Source organism: Myripristis murdjan, chromosome 13, assembly GCF_902150065.1.
Source record: "Myripristis murdjan chromosome 13, fMyrMur1.1, whole genome shotgun sequence".
In the NCBI taxonomy this organism is placed as follows: Eukaryota; Metazoa; Chordata; class Actinopteri; order Holocentriformes; family Holocentridae; genus Myripristis; species Myripristis murdjan.
The window spans coordinates 7,400,562-7,416,606 of NC_043992.1; the positions used below are offsets into that span (position 1 = coordinate 7,400,562).

Genomic DNA, 16,045 nt, shown 5'->3' on the forward strand with positions numbered 1-16,045 from the left:
TGGCATCTTCTTACAGATTGTATCTGTCTGATAGCTGTCAGATATTTTCAGTTGTCTACAAGTTCAGTTTGTTTGTCATTACATTACAGCAGCTTGTAAATGAGTTGGAGCCTTCTGGAATCTATTTCCATGCCTTAAAATTTGACAACATTCAGCTGCAGGACGAGTTCACACCCTGACACAAAGTCATCAACAACATGGCTGTCTGTTTCCCCGCTGGAAACATTTACATTGTTTTTTACTGGGAGCTGACCAGTACAACACAATCTACTACAGCAGTGGGGCTGGTTATTAAAGGACACCTCAGTAGAAGTGTGTGTGTGTGTGTGTCACTGCTGATGATATTACCGGAGCAGGTGATCTCCAGACTGTGAGAATGAAACACAGACCACGTCTCTCCACACTCCCTCAGTGTATATCCAGACTGAAGACAAGAAGATCTGATCCTCCACACAGATCTTTCTGTGGAAGCGTTTTTCCTTTCTGTTGAAACAAGAGAGCCACAGTCCAGGTGTCTGCACACTGCAGCTGCTGCCTTCACGGTCCAGTCAGAGTTGAAGTCCACCACTGGTCTCCACTCTCCTAGGTGTTTCAGCTCCAGTCTCCCAGCACAGCGGCTGGCTCCTCCCACCAACCTGACATCATCAGGCTCTGAACAGAGGCAACGCAACAATTAATACAAAAAGAATATTTTTCCTCACTTGGAAAAGACTGCTGCTTCTCCTTTTTAATTCTCTGCGTCCATTTCTTTTTTGTATTTACCTACTGAAACGTGTTTCTCTTCAGCCTGGAGTCCTGAGGAGAACAAGCAGGAAATAAATATTATAAACACTGTAAAAGTGTATTTGATTTTCCAGCACCTCAGAGGTTTGAGAATTAAATCATCTCATTATAAATGCACAAACAGTTTCACTAAACTCACTTACTGATAATATGACTACTGCACTGTAAATTATAGTATTAATTTGAAAAGTAAATATATGAGGAACACAGGACACAGCGAGTTCATGATGTGAGAAGCTGTTGTGATGGTCATGTTGGGAGATTGAAGCCAAATTGCTCTGCTTGCGTTCTTCTCTGCCACGCATGTGGAATGAAATCTTTAAGATGTTCCTTTACAAAGTTGTGTCAACTTTGTGGTCAACTTCCACAGTTTCACACTCAGAGAGTTTCTATATCACCTTTGATAAGTCCCACATTTTTGAGATTCAAATGACAATCTCATTTATAAGCTAAAATGCTACAGGCCACGCCCCCTGGAAGTTATTATGACTAAATTTGGAACATAGCATTTTGTGCATTACGAGCATTATGGGTATCACATCTGCCAAGTTTCATTAGGACTGGTCAAGCCAATCCTGAGATATAAACTCTTGGTGTTTGTGCCGCCCCCTATGGGTATGTTTGTGCTCACAAGCTAAGGGACCTGATTTTAACATTCTCATGAAGTCTTATCTCAATCAAACAAAGTTTCATGAATGTATGACAATTTAAATCTGATTCTGGTTCCTGTCAAACAGTGTTTAAATTGGACAAGGTGGCAAGGTTTTGGAAAAAATCCAATAATATCCAATAAATGACCTCATGGTTTCTATTTGCAAAATTGTTCATTATGACCCAAGGAATATGAAGACCACCCACATAGCAAAATTGGTCTGGCCCAATTCTGGCCCACATAATGCACTTACACTCGGCCGACATACCGCAAAGAATGACGGCCCTTTGGTGGCCCAGATCTCATTTGCCAGAGCTGGCCCATACATGGGCCAGCACAAAGCCAGCTGCGGACACACTGCTGGTCCTGTTCTGGCCCCGAACAGTTTCTGCACTGGCACCAGATGTCAGCCTCAAGTATACCTTAATCAAGCCATGTAATAACCACACATGCCCTATTTGGCCCAGATTAAAAATGACTCAACAACGGTGGTACAATTATACAAATGACTTGTATTTATTTTGATATGGAACATGTTCTAAATAACAAGCAATTCATATTAAATGAGAATTCAGTATGAATTGAACATTCAACATTCAACATTCCACATATGAATGAACACTGACTGCCTATGGCATCACTCCATGTACAAGGTAAACAGAATTTCAACATACAGGGTAGCAACACTATGTAACTTTGACCGCTAACCCTGGCTTCCAGACTTAAGGATGCACATTCATACTTGCATAAAACAGCAATTTTAGTAAAACCGGGTCATATTTTACAGAGAAAATGTCCTTTGGTTTTCCCTCTGATGTCGTGCGACTGTTCTGCCTCAACTCTGTGGTTCACGGAGGTTCCTACAAGCTGCATGTCCGCTTCCTGCCAACTGAAGCAGCAGCTACAGCATCGGGACGACCGCGGGTCGGTTGCTGGTGACAGAACCCACAGAATACTGTTACAAGACATAACAGCTTGCAGGGATATGCACTGTGTGTTAAGTCACAAAGTTATTCCTTAATCAACAATATTAAGAAACTGTACAAGTGGATATAATAAGACCGTAAACATACCTCCTCTTTTCTCTCTTTTGCTCAAAGTAGCGCGCTCCAAAGTAAACATTCAATTCTGTGCGCGGGATTTACAACAGGAAGTAGCTAAAGCCAATGAGAGCACAGGAAACGGAGTCACATGTTGAGAGTTGGCCAATGAGAGCGAAGGACACAGCCTGACACGTTCAGTGGCGACCAAGCGGTGGTTTTATTGGTTGGCTGTCAGGGAAACATCACGACCAATCAGCGGACAGTCTTTCAGGAATCAGGCAGTGAACGTTTTCTTTTAATATAAATAATACATTTAATATATGATATTTCTCAACACAAAAACACGAACTTGTCCTTGATAACTCAACAATAAGGTTAAGGCCATCAGTTTTAATTATTAGGCTACTCATTCGATTCTGAGAAATAAAGTTTTTTTTTTTTTTTTTTTTTTGTCAGTTTTGAAGCTCATTATTGTGTTGTGGATTTGTTTATCATTTTAAATTCACTTATTACTGTAAACTCTGAAAGACTCAACTGATTTAGGAGTGTATATGTATTTTGGGGTGGTGATGTGTGAGACAAGGTAGAAAAACATTTGAAAGGTAAGACTTAACAGTTCTTTATTTTTACAGAACCTATGTGCGTCAGTTAATATAAGACAGATCTGGGCCACATAAACCCAACCACAATCGGCCCACATGTGGCATGCCGTCACATAAACAGTGCCATCAATTCCAGACCTGGCCCACATCCGGTTAACATACCACTTGCCATGCCAGCAGTAGCCCAGCAGTGCCGCCTTAATACCGGATCCGGGCCAGACCCATCTGCTATGTGGGCAGGTTCCATAAATGTCACTCAACCGTGGCAGCTGCGAAAGATATTTATCATAAATTTCAACATTAATTTATAACACACCAAGCAGTAGTATAGCTCTGGGGGTCAGTGATTTGGCAATAACATGCTCACCTTACAAGATTGTGAAGTTTGGGAAGCAGGTTAAAAATGAGCTCAAATTGCCAAAAACAAAAACAGAACAAACAAACAAACAAACAAACAAACAGGGTGCACAGTAACTCCAGGGTTTGGCCTCCTAATTTATAAATAGGCTAGATGAACACAAACCGAGCGAACCTGCTGCTTAATACAACATGAACACAGCTAACAGGTAATCAGACTGCACTGGATCACTGCATGTATTTCTGCCTGTGGCCAAGTGGGGGCAGTATGAGACTACTGTGTGTGTGTGTGTGTATGTGTGTGCGTGTGTGTGTGCATGCGAAGGTGTCTAGGGCAAATAACCATAATGGTGCGTGCTATCGCAGTGATCTTAAGTTTAATAAGTCTTAATCTACTTCAACACCCTTTATTGTAGTATTGACTTAATACCCAACTATTTTCTTACAGGCCAACTTCTTTCATGGATGCTTGAAGTCAAAGTTCTTTTTCTTTTCTTTCTTTCTTTCTTTCTTTCTTTCTTTTTAGTAACATTACAAGGCTGTACACACAAAAAATGTGAAGAGTTGCAATGAGTGCAGACGTTTCACTACATGCTGGGCTTTCCTCAGTGCAGAGCAATGCATAATTAGTCCAGCATATGAACCCCTACACATGGGTTACTCACACAAGTGCAGGTAGTCAGTGTGAGTAACCCTCTGCTCTGTTTGCACTGAGGAAAGTCCAACATGGAGTGAAATGTCTGCACTTCTGTACCCTGTTCATGTCTGCCCACGTTTTGTCTGCACTGCCCTGTAATTTAACTAAAATATCTAAAATCTGGATTCCAGACTGTATTTGTATTTTTCAAATTTTTCAATTTTTCAAGTCCTTTCTTGTTACTGTAAAATGTATCAGTGCAAATTACACAGGACTTTGCCCAAGTGACAGTAATATATTGGCAGAATATTGTTCACCAAGTTGTTATTCAAACTGTACTGCTGACATGGTCGCAGCTACTATAGTCCTTGCTGTTTGTATAGCAGTGCTGTGTTTACCTGTGTGTTGGGGGCTGCCAACACAGAGCTAACCCTCTCCAAGCAGAAAACAAAACTTCAGCCTGACTCCTTTAGTGATGCACTGCTGTCCTAATGTCCTACCTGACTGAAGACAGCAAGACTAAGTGCAGCTTCAGTTGTCTTACATGACAAGTATAGAGAAAAATGCATTAGTAGTCATATTGCGTAGTTGAGTGTTTTAAATTTGTAAGAAATTTCTGCTTAAGGTAGGGTGTCAGAAAACTAAGAGTTGATCTGTAACTCAGCAAGAGGCAGTTTTCTGGGTTGGTTTATAGAGTTTTGTTGCAGCAAAGGCAGACTTGGTGCCTTGATAGATCTCAACATTGCAGAAAACAGTGGTCGGCTCACAGTCCCCTCAACTGTGAGGCCTCCAAAATAATGCACACATAACGAAGTATGACAGGGCTCAAAGAGAATTAAACCAGCTATTAAATTCAGCTTCTGTAAAAACAAATGGCTATCAGCTGTGTTGGTGTAGTCATGAAACCTCAACAGGAGCTTCCAGAGCTTTAATTGCCTTGGATTCATGATTTTGTTTCTTCTTTATTTTTCTCTCCAGTAAATCATCCACACTGGCCCCAGATCTGCTGCAGCCTGCCAATCTGACTTGTGCACTGTACAGCGGAGAGCACTCCTGTAACTGTCCACTACACCTGGAACAACACTGTGCTTGCAGAAACAAAAAGGAAAAAAATTATTATATTAAACCCCCAGCAAAACGTTTTGTTTCCTGAGTTGGGGGTGAGATTTCTGGCCGGTCTGCAAAGTTTGGTGGGTTTACATCACAGATATACTCTTTATTGTACTGCAGGAAATTTGGTTTCACCACTGGCACACACACAGAAACATATAAATAACTGTACTGCAACATACAGATATGCACACAGACAACCTTGAGTCCTCCCAGTGTCCCAAAACATACACATGTATCACACACAATGATAAGCCTGGCTCTATACTGGGTCAGTGGGACAGTTTGTTCAGTGCTGCTCTGGTAGATAGGACAAAACCTGCCGAAGGAAGCTCCTTTCCATTTCAGAGTGCTGTATCTGCGGCCTGAAGGCAGGAATGTGGCATGTGGGTAGAGGCGGTGATCGGGGTCATTCACTATGTGTGTGTGAAGTGGGGCAGTGTGCTTCCCCTTTCCAGCCTCACTGAAAACAAGAATCAAACTCGGGTCGAGTGCATGAAGAGCATGTGACTTCTGCGTTCGCCATCCACCTCCGCCACCTCAAACACCTCCACCACCTGAAACACCTCCGCCACATCCACCACCTTAAACACCTCAACTACCTCCGCCACCTCAACCATCTCAACCACCTCAACCAGCTCAACCTCAACATCACTACCCTCTGCGTCTCAGACTGACACCAGAAGGTGGCTTTGGTGTAAAGTAAAAAGTAGCTCAAAAGTAACTACATTTACAAATAACTTTGTTAGATGAGACTTTTTCAATCCAATTCTATAGAAGTAAAAGTGGAAACTAGACCCTTTTAATTGTAAATTAGGAAATTATAAGTAAAAATTCCACTGACAAAATGAAACCAGTTTACTCTTCTCACTTTTGCCGATTCACTGATCTCTGTGGCAGACCCGTGTTCAAAGGCGGACTTTAAGGGGCTGTGCCCGCCCTGATCATCAGCTGGGCCTGCCCTGAACGAAAAGCGACGAAAAGCTTTTTTTTTTTTTTTTTCTTTTTCGACACGAAACGTTGTACTACTGTCTCTTTATGTTAAATATTCTCTCTCTCTCTCTCTCTCTCTCTCTCTCTCTCTCTTTAATTTAAATCTTCATCACATTAAATCTCTGTGATGACTCCCAGGCTATTCTGCATCTTATTGGCTTACCTGATGTTACTTTAACCAATCGAACTCCTCTTGCCTGAAACCTGACCAATCCCAACCAAGCAACGCACCGTTCATGTTCGCGTGCCGCGCGAGGGAGGGGAGTGAGTGAGGGAGAGAGACTTAACGTTAGTCTGTTAAAAAACTTGATCGGAGTGAATTAATTACAAATATGGATGCACTAGAATATCCGCTGGAAAAAGATATTTTTTTCATGGACTGATAGTTATACTTCACTTATACTTGTTAGTTTTAACTTAACAGGTGCTGTGACAACGACTCACCAACCCAGCTGATCTTTATCTACAACTTATATTAACAGTTATATTTAAATATAGGCTACTGTTTTCCAGTGTCTATGCCACAACAAACATCTGTCTTTTCATAAACTCACCGGCAGATGTTTTATTTCAGCTGGGGGTGTGTCACTCCAATTTAACGTCAGCTCCGATTAATGTGGCTAAGCAGCAACAGTAACAAAAGTAACCAGTAACATTAAGGCTGAACAGAGTTATATAATTTCAACCCCACCTTTCAGGGGCTTTTGCTAATCACCTTTTCAGGCTATTATCAATTTATCTCTGAAATAAAGATGACAGTTTTCACAGATGTGTTGATTTATTCAATGTTCATTACAATGTACAGATGCAAACAAATTGGTAAATTAATTAAATCAATGGCCTAGGAAACTCATAAAGACTAAACAAATTAATAACGATTAATAGGCTAATTAATAACTGATAACATTACCACATTAATAACAAGAACAAAGTTATAGCAGCACATCTCCGTGGAAAATCTTACAGGTACTGTCCATGGTGCTGAACCTGCCTCGGCAGGTACTGTCCGTGGTGCTGACTCTGCCTCTGCCGGTACTGTCCGTGGTGCTGACTCCGCACTTCATTCTCTTTATTATAGAAAGTAAAGCTCCATAAAATTCACGGATGATCTTGTTTAGCTCTTCTTTCCTTACAGATGAGAAATCAGCTGTTTGCCCGGTGTTTGTCAGGTAGTCTTGTAGACGTTTGACGGCCCAAGACATTGACCGGACCGTACCGGCTTCATTTCCTGACCTCTTGAGCTGATCCAGCTCTTCACTCGTCAAGCTCACGTGTCTCAGCTTTTCTCTTCTGTCTTGTCTTCCTCGTTCAGCCATTTATCCAAACTTAGGTCGCCAAATAAATAAAAACTGACAAAACGGCCCATTTTGCAGGCTAACAAAGTTGACAGCGGCTTTTGATGCGGGTTTCAGTGAAACGTTTCGTGTTGCCATGGAAACCACACAGACTTGGGCACTAAAATATAGGCGGAGTAATATTTTCAGTGATGAGGTATTTTTCATTAGAGTAAGGCTAGCCGTGCTGTCATGCTCATTTGAGCACATTCTAAACGTCTGATTGACCAATCAGATTGCTCAGTCGGATCTACGTGTTGTATAATAGATATTTCATATGCATGCGCTATGCAATTTGAATTCTGCTACGTTAATTGACTATTGGCCATGCCAAGGACCCCACCGCACGTTACTGTCTGTCTGTCTGTCTGTCTGTACAGACAGACAGGCAGACAGAGAGACACAGAGAAACAGGCAGACAGAGACACAGACAGACAGAAAGACAGACAGACAGACATACAGACACACAGACACACAGACAGATAGATAGATAGATTGATAGATAGACAGATATATAGATAGATAGATAGATAGATAGATAGATAGATAGATAGATAGATAGATAGATAGATAGATTTATGTCAAAAACACAGAGGTAGGTGTGGTGAGAACTTAGAATGACAATGATTAGAATGAGAATGAGAATGAGAAATGAGATATTCCTCTCAATCTGGCTGAAAAAAATGGCTTAAAATTTTTTTACCAGCGCGGGCACTGCCCCCCCTGGGATCTTTAGTGCCCCCCCTGTCATTTCTTTCTGGATACTTTCACCCCTGATTTATAATATCCTCTTACACAATTAAATCACTTACTTATACTTATGTACTTACTTACACACTTTATCATACTAATTTATGTAGCTACTTACTTTAAACTTACTTGCCTATTCTTAATTATTCTGTTTCAGGCTCGCCTTCTAGTTGTTATTGGTGTTGGTATGAGATGAGAGTGGTACCTGAGCTGCAGAGCAGCAGCAGCAGCATCAACATGTGATCCATATCCAGTCTGTTTGTCGTCTGAACTCGGTGTCTCTCTTCTTTATGTTGGACACTCAGCTCTCCTCTGCTGCTCAGACTTGCTGCTTCCTGTCCATCTAGTTCCTCATCAGATGGGGAGTCACGCTAACATGTTATTATTATACCAACTGTATAGACTAAGAAATTAAAATCATACAATAATATTACAGTTTTTCTCCATTGGTTTGGCTCATTTCTTGAAACAGAAATTACATTCTCAAAACTTCACTCATGTGTCAAAATGAAGTTTCCTTCTCATATAAATAGTCAGTGCCCCCAAAATGCATCGTCCCTTTGGCACTGTGTAAGCACTGCAAGTCAAAATGTTTAGATGCTTTGTCACTATGGCAGAGGACCATTGAAATATCCCTCATGTCCACCTCTCAGTCTTAGCCCAGTCCTTCACTGACAGTGGTTACTGTACTATTTTTTGTCTAGCTAACAGAATACAATTGTGTATAAAACTGAAAAAAAAAAAAAAAAAAAAAAAAGGATTTTACGGTAAGAGTAACCTCCAAGGTTTGACATCACACGTTGCACTCATACTAGGAAATAGGAAATTGTAACAATTACAATTTTTTTTTCAATCGCTTTACCTCCTCTGTCAACTCAGAAACCCTGGTATCAAAACAGTAAATCCATTGGCCTAATGAGAGGCGCTCTTCCCAAAATAACACATTTTGTTTGCAAAAGGCTCTTACCATGACAAAACATTTCAAACATGCAGCAAAAGCACATTTTGTCACCACCCAATACAACTTGCAGTCAGGTGAGTAAATCCAGCCACTCACTCACTTCATACTCAACACCAAAATGCAACACACCCTTTTCAGTCTGAGCAGGTTCCACTTTACTTTTTCCTGTGTGTATTCCAGTCATATTTTTTTGACAATTTCCATAGTTACATATTGTAAAGCAAGTAGCAAAAGCCAATATTTCCCTCAAACAACTCAACTTCTGCCCAAATGAGTAGATTCCTTCAATCAGCTCTACTGTACTGTAACACAGCTGACAGCAGAATACAAAATACAGACATCAGTTTGAACAAGGTTCTCCTGTGTGCTGCACATTCAAATGTGAACTTACAGTAAAGAACTGCATCCAAAGTCAGAAAGACTTTGAGGTGAAATTTTACTGTATTGATGGAAAAACTGAAATACTATAATTCACATACAGTATTACACAGAAAAACTCAAAGGAGCTGAAAAAAAAATACAGAATACAATTTATAGGCCCCTTTTTTTGTAGGTGCATCCTGATTGGTGATTGGTGATTTGTGGAAAGGGTAGTGATGCAGGTGCACTAGTGATTTCACAGTGATGCAGCTCATTTCTATCAGCTGTGAGCAGATGTTTTGCTTTTGACTACCATAGTGAAGTCAATGGAGTCAGGGCCATGTAAATGACACATGTGAGAAGTGTTGTGCAAAAGAGCGTGAAAAATGTGTGAATCCAATGAAAAGGTATGAGCATATTTGCAAAAGAAAACTTCTGCTGTGGTTTGGAAGTGAAGATGACGACAAAGTGGATCCCAGTTTCATTATACTGAAAAAAAAAATGATTGAAAAAAACTGTAAACAATTTATCAAATGTTCCAAGAGATTCATGGTATTATGTTCTAATTCTGACAATTGAACAGACTATTGTGCATGTGATGACTTATACAATGAAATGATGCTGACATGTTTTGGAGAGAACAACCATTAGACTGAGAACCCAACAGTCAGTTTAGATCAACAAGATCTATTCACTGGGAAATTGTGCTAACTGTACTTAATCATTTGCAAAGATGTACTGAGATATTGAGACATGTACTAAGACATTTGCAATTTCATGAAATGAATGAGAAGTTCCAGTATGTTTTGACCAATTGCCAAGAGGTTTGGAGTTTTGTCCATGTTATTTTGAGAATGTCATTTCTGTTTCAAGAAATGAGCCAAACTAATGGAGAAAAACTGTAATAATAATAATAAATAACATCTTTTACCTCACTGCCTCTGTCTGTTGCAGGCAAATGACAAAGTTGTACAAGAGAAGAACAATTCCATGCAACTCTGCTCTCCAGGCTGCTGCCTCCTCACCTGCTCCCCTCAAAGGTTTAAATCATTAGCTCAGTGCTCTCCTCTCTCCTTGCTTTCTGCCCCCTGGTGGCCGGAAGAGACATGGCAGCAACCGTCTCTTACTGGATCAAACATGTACTGAGGTTAAAGAGCTACAATAAGTCCTCCATTAAACCCCTCAGTTACAGTTTTTCTCCGTTGGTTTGGCTCATTTCTTGAAACAGAAATTACATTCTCAAAACTTCAAGATCATTCGGCAAAACAGTCTTACAGTTCAGCACAACACCATAGCTCACTTGCAAAAGCTCATATCTCTCCCAAAACTGTTCACTCATGCTTCAAAACTAAATTCCTTTCCCATATAAATAGTCAGTGCCTCCAAAATGAGGAAGATCCTTCTCAGTTGCTTTGGCTCATTTCTTGAAACAGACCAGACGTTCTCAACACTTTTGGTGCTTTTGCCAAAATAACCTGGATGGTTCAGCACAACACCATGGTTCACCTGCAAAAGCTCATATCTCTCCCAAAACAGTTCACTCATGTGTCAAAACGAAATTCCTTTCTCATATCAATAGTCAGTGCCCCCAAAATGCATTGTCCCTTTGGCATTGTGTAAGCACTGCAAGTCAAAATGTTTAGATGTTTTGTCACTATGGCAGAGGACCATTGAAAGATCCCTCATGTCCACCTCTCAGTCTTAGCCCAGTCCTTCACTGACAATGGTTACTGTACTATTTTTTTTTTTTTGTCTAGCTAACAGAATACAATTGTGTATAAAACTGAAATAAATAAATAAATAAATAAATATATAGGATTTTACAGTAAGAGTAGCCTCCAAGGTTTGACATCACACATTGCACTCATACTGAAATTGTAACCATTACAGTTTTTTTCAATCGCTTTACCTCCTCTGTCAACTCAGAAACCCTGGTATCAAAACAGCTAATACATAGGCCTAATGAGAGGGGCTCTTCCCAAAATAACACATTTTGTTTGCAAAAGGCTCTTACCATGACAAAACATTTCAAACATGCAGCAAAAGCACATTTTGTCACCGCCTAATACAACTTGCAGTCAGGTGAGTAAATCCAGCCGCTCACTCACTTCATACTCAACACCAAAATGCAACACATCCTTTTCAGTCTGAGCAGGTTCAACCTTACTTTTTCCTGTGTATTGCAGTCATATTTTTTTTTTGACAATTTCCATAGTTACATATTGTAAAGCAAGTAGCAAAAGCCAATATTTCCCTCAAACAACTCAACTTCTGCCCAAATGAGTAGATTCCTTCAATCAGCTCTACTGTACAGTAACACAGCTGACAACAGAATACAAAATACAGCTGTCAGTTTGAACAAGGTTCTCCTGTGTGCTACACATTCAAATGTGAACTTACAGTAAAGAACTGCATCCAAACTCAGAAAGACTTTGAAGTGAAATTTTACTCTATGGCAAAAACTGAAATACTGTAATTCACATACAGTATTACACAGAAAAACTCAAAGGAGTTGGAAAAAATATAGAATACAATTTATAGGCCCTTTTTTGTAGGTTCATACTGATTGTTTGGTGAATGGTGATTTGTGGAAAGGGTAGTGATACAGGTGCACTAGTGATTTCACAGTGATGCAGCTCATTTCTATCAGCTGTGAGCAGATGTTTTGCTTTTGACTACCGTAGTGAAGTCAATGGAGTCAGGGCCATGTAAATGACACGTGAGAGGTGTTGTGCAAAAGAGCGTGAAAAATGTGTGAATCCAATGAAAAGGTATGAACACATTTGCAAAAGAAAACTTCTGCTGTGGTTTGGAGGTGAAGATGATGATAAAGTGGATCCCAGTTTCATTTTATACTGAAAAAAAAAATGATTGAAAAAAACTGTAAACAATTTATCAAATGTTCCAAGAGATTCATATATGGTATTATTCATGGTATTATGTTCTTGACTAATTTTGACAATTGAACAGACTATTGTGCATGTGATGACTTATACAATGAAATGATGCTGACATGTTTTGGAGAGAACAACCATTAGACTGAGAACCCAACAGTCAGTTTAGATCAACAAGAACTATTCACTGGAAAATTGTGCTAACTGTAGGCTAACTGTACTAAATCATTTGCAAAGATGTACTGAGATATTGAGACATGTACTAAGACATTTGCAATTTCATGAAATGAATGAGAAGTTCCAGTATGTTGTGAACAATTGCCAAGTGGTTTGGAGTTTTGTCCATGTTATTTTGAGAATGTAATTTCTGTTGCAAGAAATGAGCCAAACCAATGGAGAAAAACTGTAAATAAAGATGTGTGCAGGACCTTGAAGCAGAACTAGAGGGCAGAGATAAAAAAAAAACACAGTCACTGTCAGGACAACCAGCCTGATGACTAGAGCTGCTGGAGAGGCTGAAACACTTTTACAATCAGCACATCAGCTGTCAGGATCTGGAAATAAGTCAGATCACTGCTGTGTTATTACAGCGGTCAGACAAAGAGGAGCAAACATGGCATTTTATAAAATATACATTATATGCTGTTGATTCAAGTAATATGTCTATCTGTTACCAAACTTAACTGTCATGCTGATGGTCAGGGATATTGTGTTTGCTCTGTTTTTGCTTCTTTTTCTCTTCTTTCTCTTTGTTTTTTTCAGTATTGCTGCCATGTTTCAACCACTAATCTGTTTACTGGATTCTTGTCTGGCTTCATCATAGTGGATAAACATCCTTGCTCGACGACCATGGCAGCGGATTTAAAACACGAACACACACATTTCACACCTTCAGGAAACCTGGAGGGAAAACTGGATATAAAATGTGTTTTATCAAACTTAAATTTAGAATTTTTATTTAACTTATTATAGCATAGCCTAATTATTTTAGTAATTATGCATGACTGATATTTTTTAAATTAGACAAACAACAACAAAAAACTAATGTACACCCTGCAGTACTCCAGTGTACCTCTAGGGGTATGCATATCCCCATTTGAGAACCACCAGTTTACTCCAACGTTCTCAAAGCATCTGCCTCTTAATGTCTTATTCTATTGCCAGTGCAAATTTGGTAAAAATTTCATTGCACCATCCCATCTCAGACCAAAATCCAAAAACATTATTTTGGAATGAAAATCTTTCCAGTGTGACTGTAATTGTCCCTCTACATACTGTTCAGTGTACATAACAGAACTGCACAGCTCATGGGAAATTTGAAGTTCCATGATGCTTTTCAAATAAATTTATTTTAGTTAAAAGCTTGAACTAGTTGAATGAATGATAAAACTATTACCTCACACCACTGGACTCTGATTGGTCAACGGCAGCTATATGTTATCTGCGTTTTTCTCCTGCCCATCATTTTCCCTTAACAAACATGATGTTACTGTAATCACAATGGACAGGCATGTTCTGCCAATACACCAAACAGTAGGCTCAGCCAGGGGGTCAAGTTACTATAGTCATAAATCTGTAATAAACATTGTGTTTTGGTTAGGTGTGGCTGTAGTTTTATGAAGCTGTGATTAACCTAGGTCATTTTGTACAGTGATGTCAAGTTTGAAAAAAATGGTCTGACTACAATGAAATTACCACTAACATCATCTGTTTTCCAGTTAAACCCAATTTATGCAACTCCAAGACTGTTTAGGCCCCAGTCTGCACAAACACACCATTTTACAACAGGCCACAAGAACACATGTGGACTGCAGGGTTTGTGGCCCAAACTGCATGGGATTCGCAGAAGGTGGGCATGTCTGCAAAGGGGAGAGCCGTGGCTGCCCAGAGAACCCATTTTCAGAGATCTGGAGGTCAGAGGTCAAGGGATCCTGCTGAAAATGGCTACGCCAAGTTTTCTCTCATGATAATTTAGCTTTGAAGCAATACACTCCTGATCAAAATCTTAAGACCAGTTGAGAAATTGCAAGAATTTACATTTTGCACTGTTGGATCTTAACAAGGTTCTAAGTAGAGCTTCAAAATGCAAAAAGAAGAAATGGGAGTGAGACAAAAAAAAAAAAAAAAAATTGAGTAAGCAATTTATTGCAAACAACCATTAAACTGAAATAGGCTGTTCATCAGCTGATCAAAAGTTTAAGACCACAGCCTTTAAAAGCCCAAATCTTCGCAAAAATGTGGATTCAGTGTCTGTCAGGTATCCACACTGGTATTCTGTCAGGTATCCACACTGTCATGACCAGCAGCTAGCCATGCAGTCTGCCTTTACAAACATTTGTGAAAGAATGGCTCATTCTAAAGAGCTCACTGAGTTCCAGCGTGGTGCTGGAGTGGTGCTGAGGCTCATAGTGCGTAAAAGTGGCCGACGCTCTGCTGACTCAGTAACTGCAGAGCTCCAAACCTCCTTTGGCATCAACATCAGCACAGAAACTGAGCACCGGGAGCTTTATGGCCGAGCGGCCGCACGCAAGCCTCACATCACCGAGCACAACGCTGAGCGTTGGCTGGAGCGGTGTAAAGCACGCCACCACTGGACTCTGGAGCGGTGGAAATGTGTTCTATGGAGCAACCAATAAGGCTTCTCTATGTGGCGGTCTGATGGACAAGTCTGGGTTTGGTGAATGCCAGGAGAACGTTCCCTGCCTGACTGCATTGTGCCGACTGTGCAGTTTGCTGGAGGAGGGATAACGCTATGGGCTGGTGTTTCTGGGCTCGGCCTCGGCCCCTCAGTTCCAGTGAAGGGAAATCTTGATGCCTCAGCTCACTGAGACATTTTGGACAATTCTCTGCTATGTATATATATATATATAGATTATAACTTTTGGCCTGTACTGTATATATATATATATAATTTTAACAGTTTTTAGGTGAAGGCTTCAGATAAGCCAGCCAGGTGTTTTGCCCTCCCTGCACTGTGTATCACTTGTTATCTTGATCAATTTTTATATTATTGTATATATTATTGTATTGTATATAATATTATTGTAGTCCAGTACAAGACCTCTACAAACTACAACCTGAGTAATAAACATAGAATTAAATTGACACTTTCTCCACAATGTCAACACAAACTGAACATTATAAACTTTCTTACAAGGTAGAATTTATGGCAGAGCTGTTGCTCTGAACTGCATTAGATTGGACAGGTGGAGCTGATAAAAAGAATGGATGGATTTCTGTTACAAAAATAAACATACAACCTAAAAAAGCAGTCACCAGCACTTATCTCCTTCAGGACCTGCCCACTGACAAGCGGAGTTGTCCTCTAATTGTTATTATTTCTGTAATACAAACAGATTAATGGTGGAGATGCTAATAACAAGCATACAAAATGACGCATAACTTCTCTTAAGTGCTGTAGGCAAGCTGGCAGGCATAAATCAGCAGCAGTAAGCCCCTGAAGTCCCACCTCCCTCAGCCCAGTGGCCACATGTGCTGTCAATCCAAACGCTGACAGTGACGTTGCCTTGGCGTGCGCCGTGATTGGTGCGCCCTCCTGCATAATCTCT

At 40.2% G+C, this 16,045-nt stretch overlaps 1 protein-coding gene across 1 annotated transcript in view; it reads right to left on the reverse strand.

Annotated features, from left to right (window-relative positions):
- Nucleotides 1-8,536, reverse strand: part of LOC115370476 (scavenger receptor cysteine-rich type 1 protein M160-like) — a 47,711-nt gene extending 39,175 nt beyond the window's left edge. Inside the window, exons 1-3 of the mRNA XM_030067504.1 lie at nucleotides 8,467-8,536; nucleotides 763-795; nucleotides 349-651 (exon numbers count right to left, since the gene is read on the reverse strand). Coding sequence (XP_029923364.1) covers nucleotides 349-651; nucleotides 763-795; nucleotides 8,467-8,509 — 379 coding nt within the window. The 5' untranslated portion in view covers nucleotides 8,510-8,536. The remainder of the gene's footprint in view (nucleotides 1-348; nucleotides 652-762; nucleotides 796-8,466) is intronic.
- Nucleotides 8,537-16,045: the final 7,509 nt, after the last annotated feature.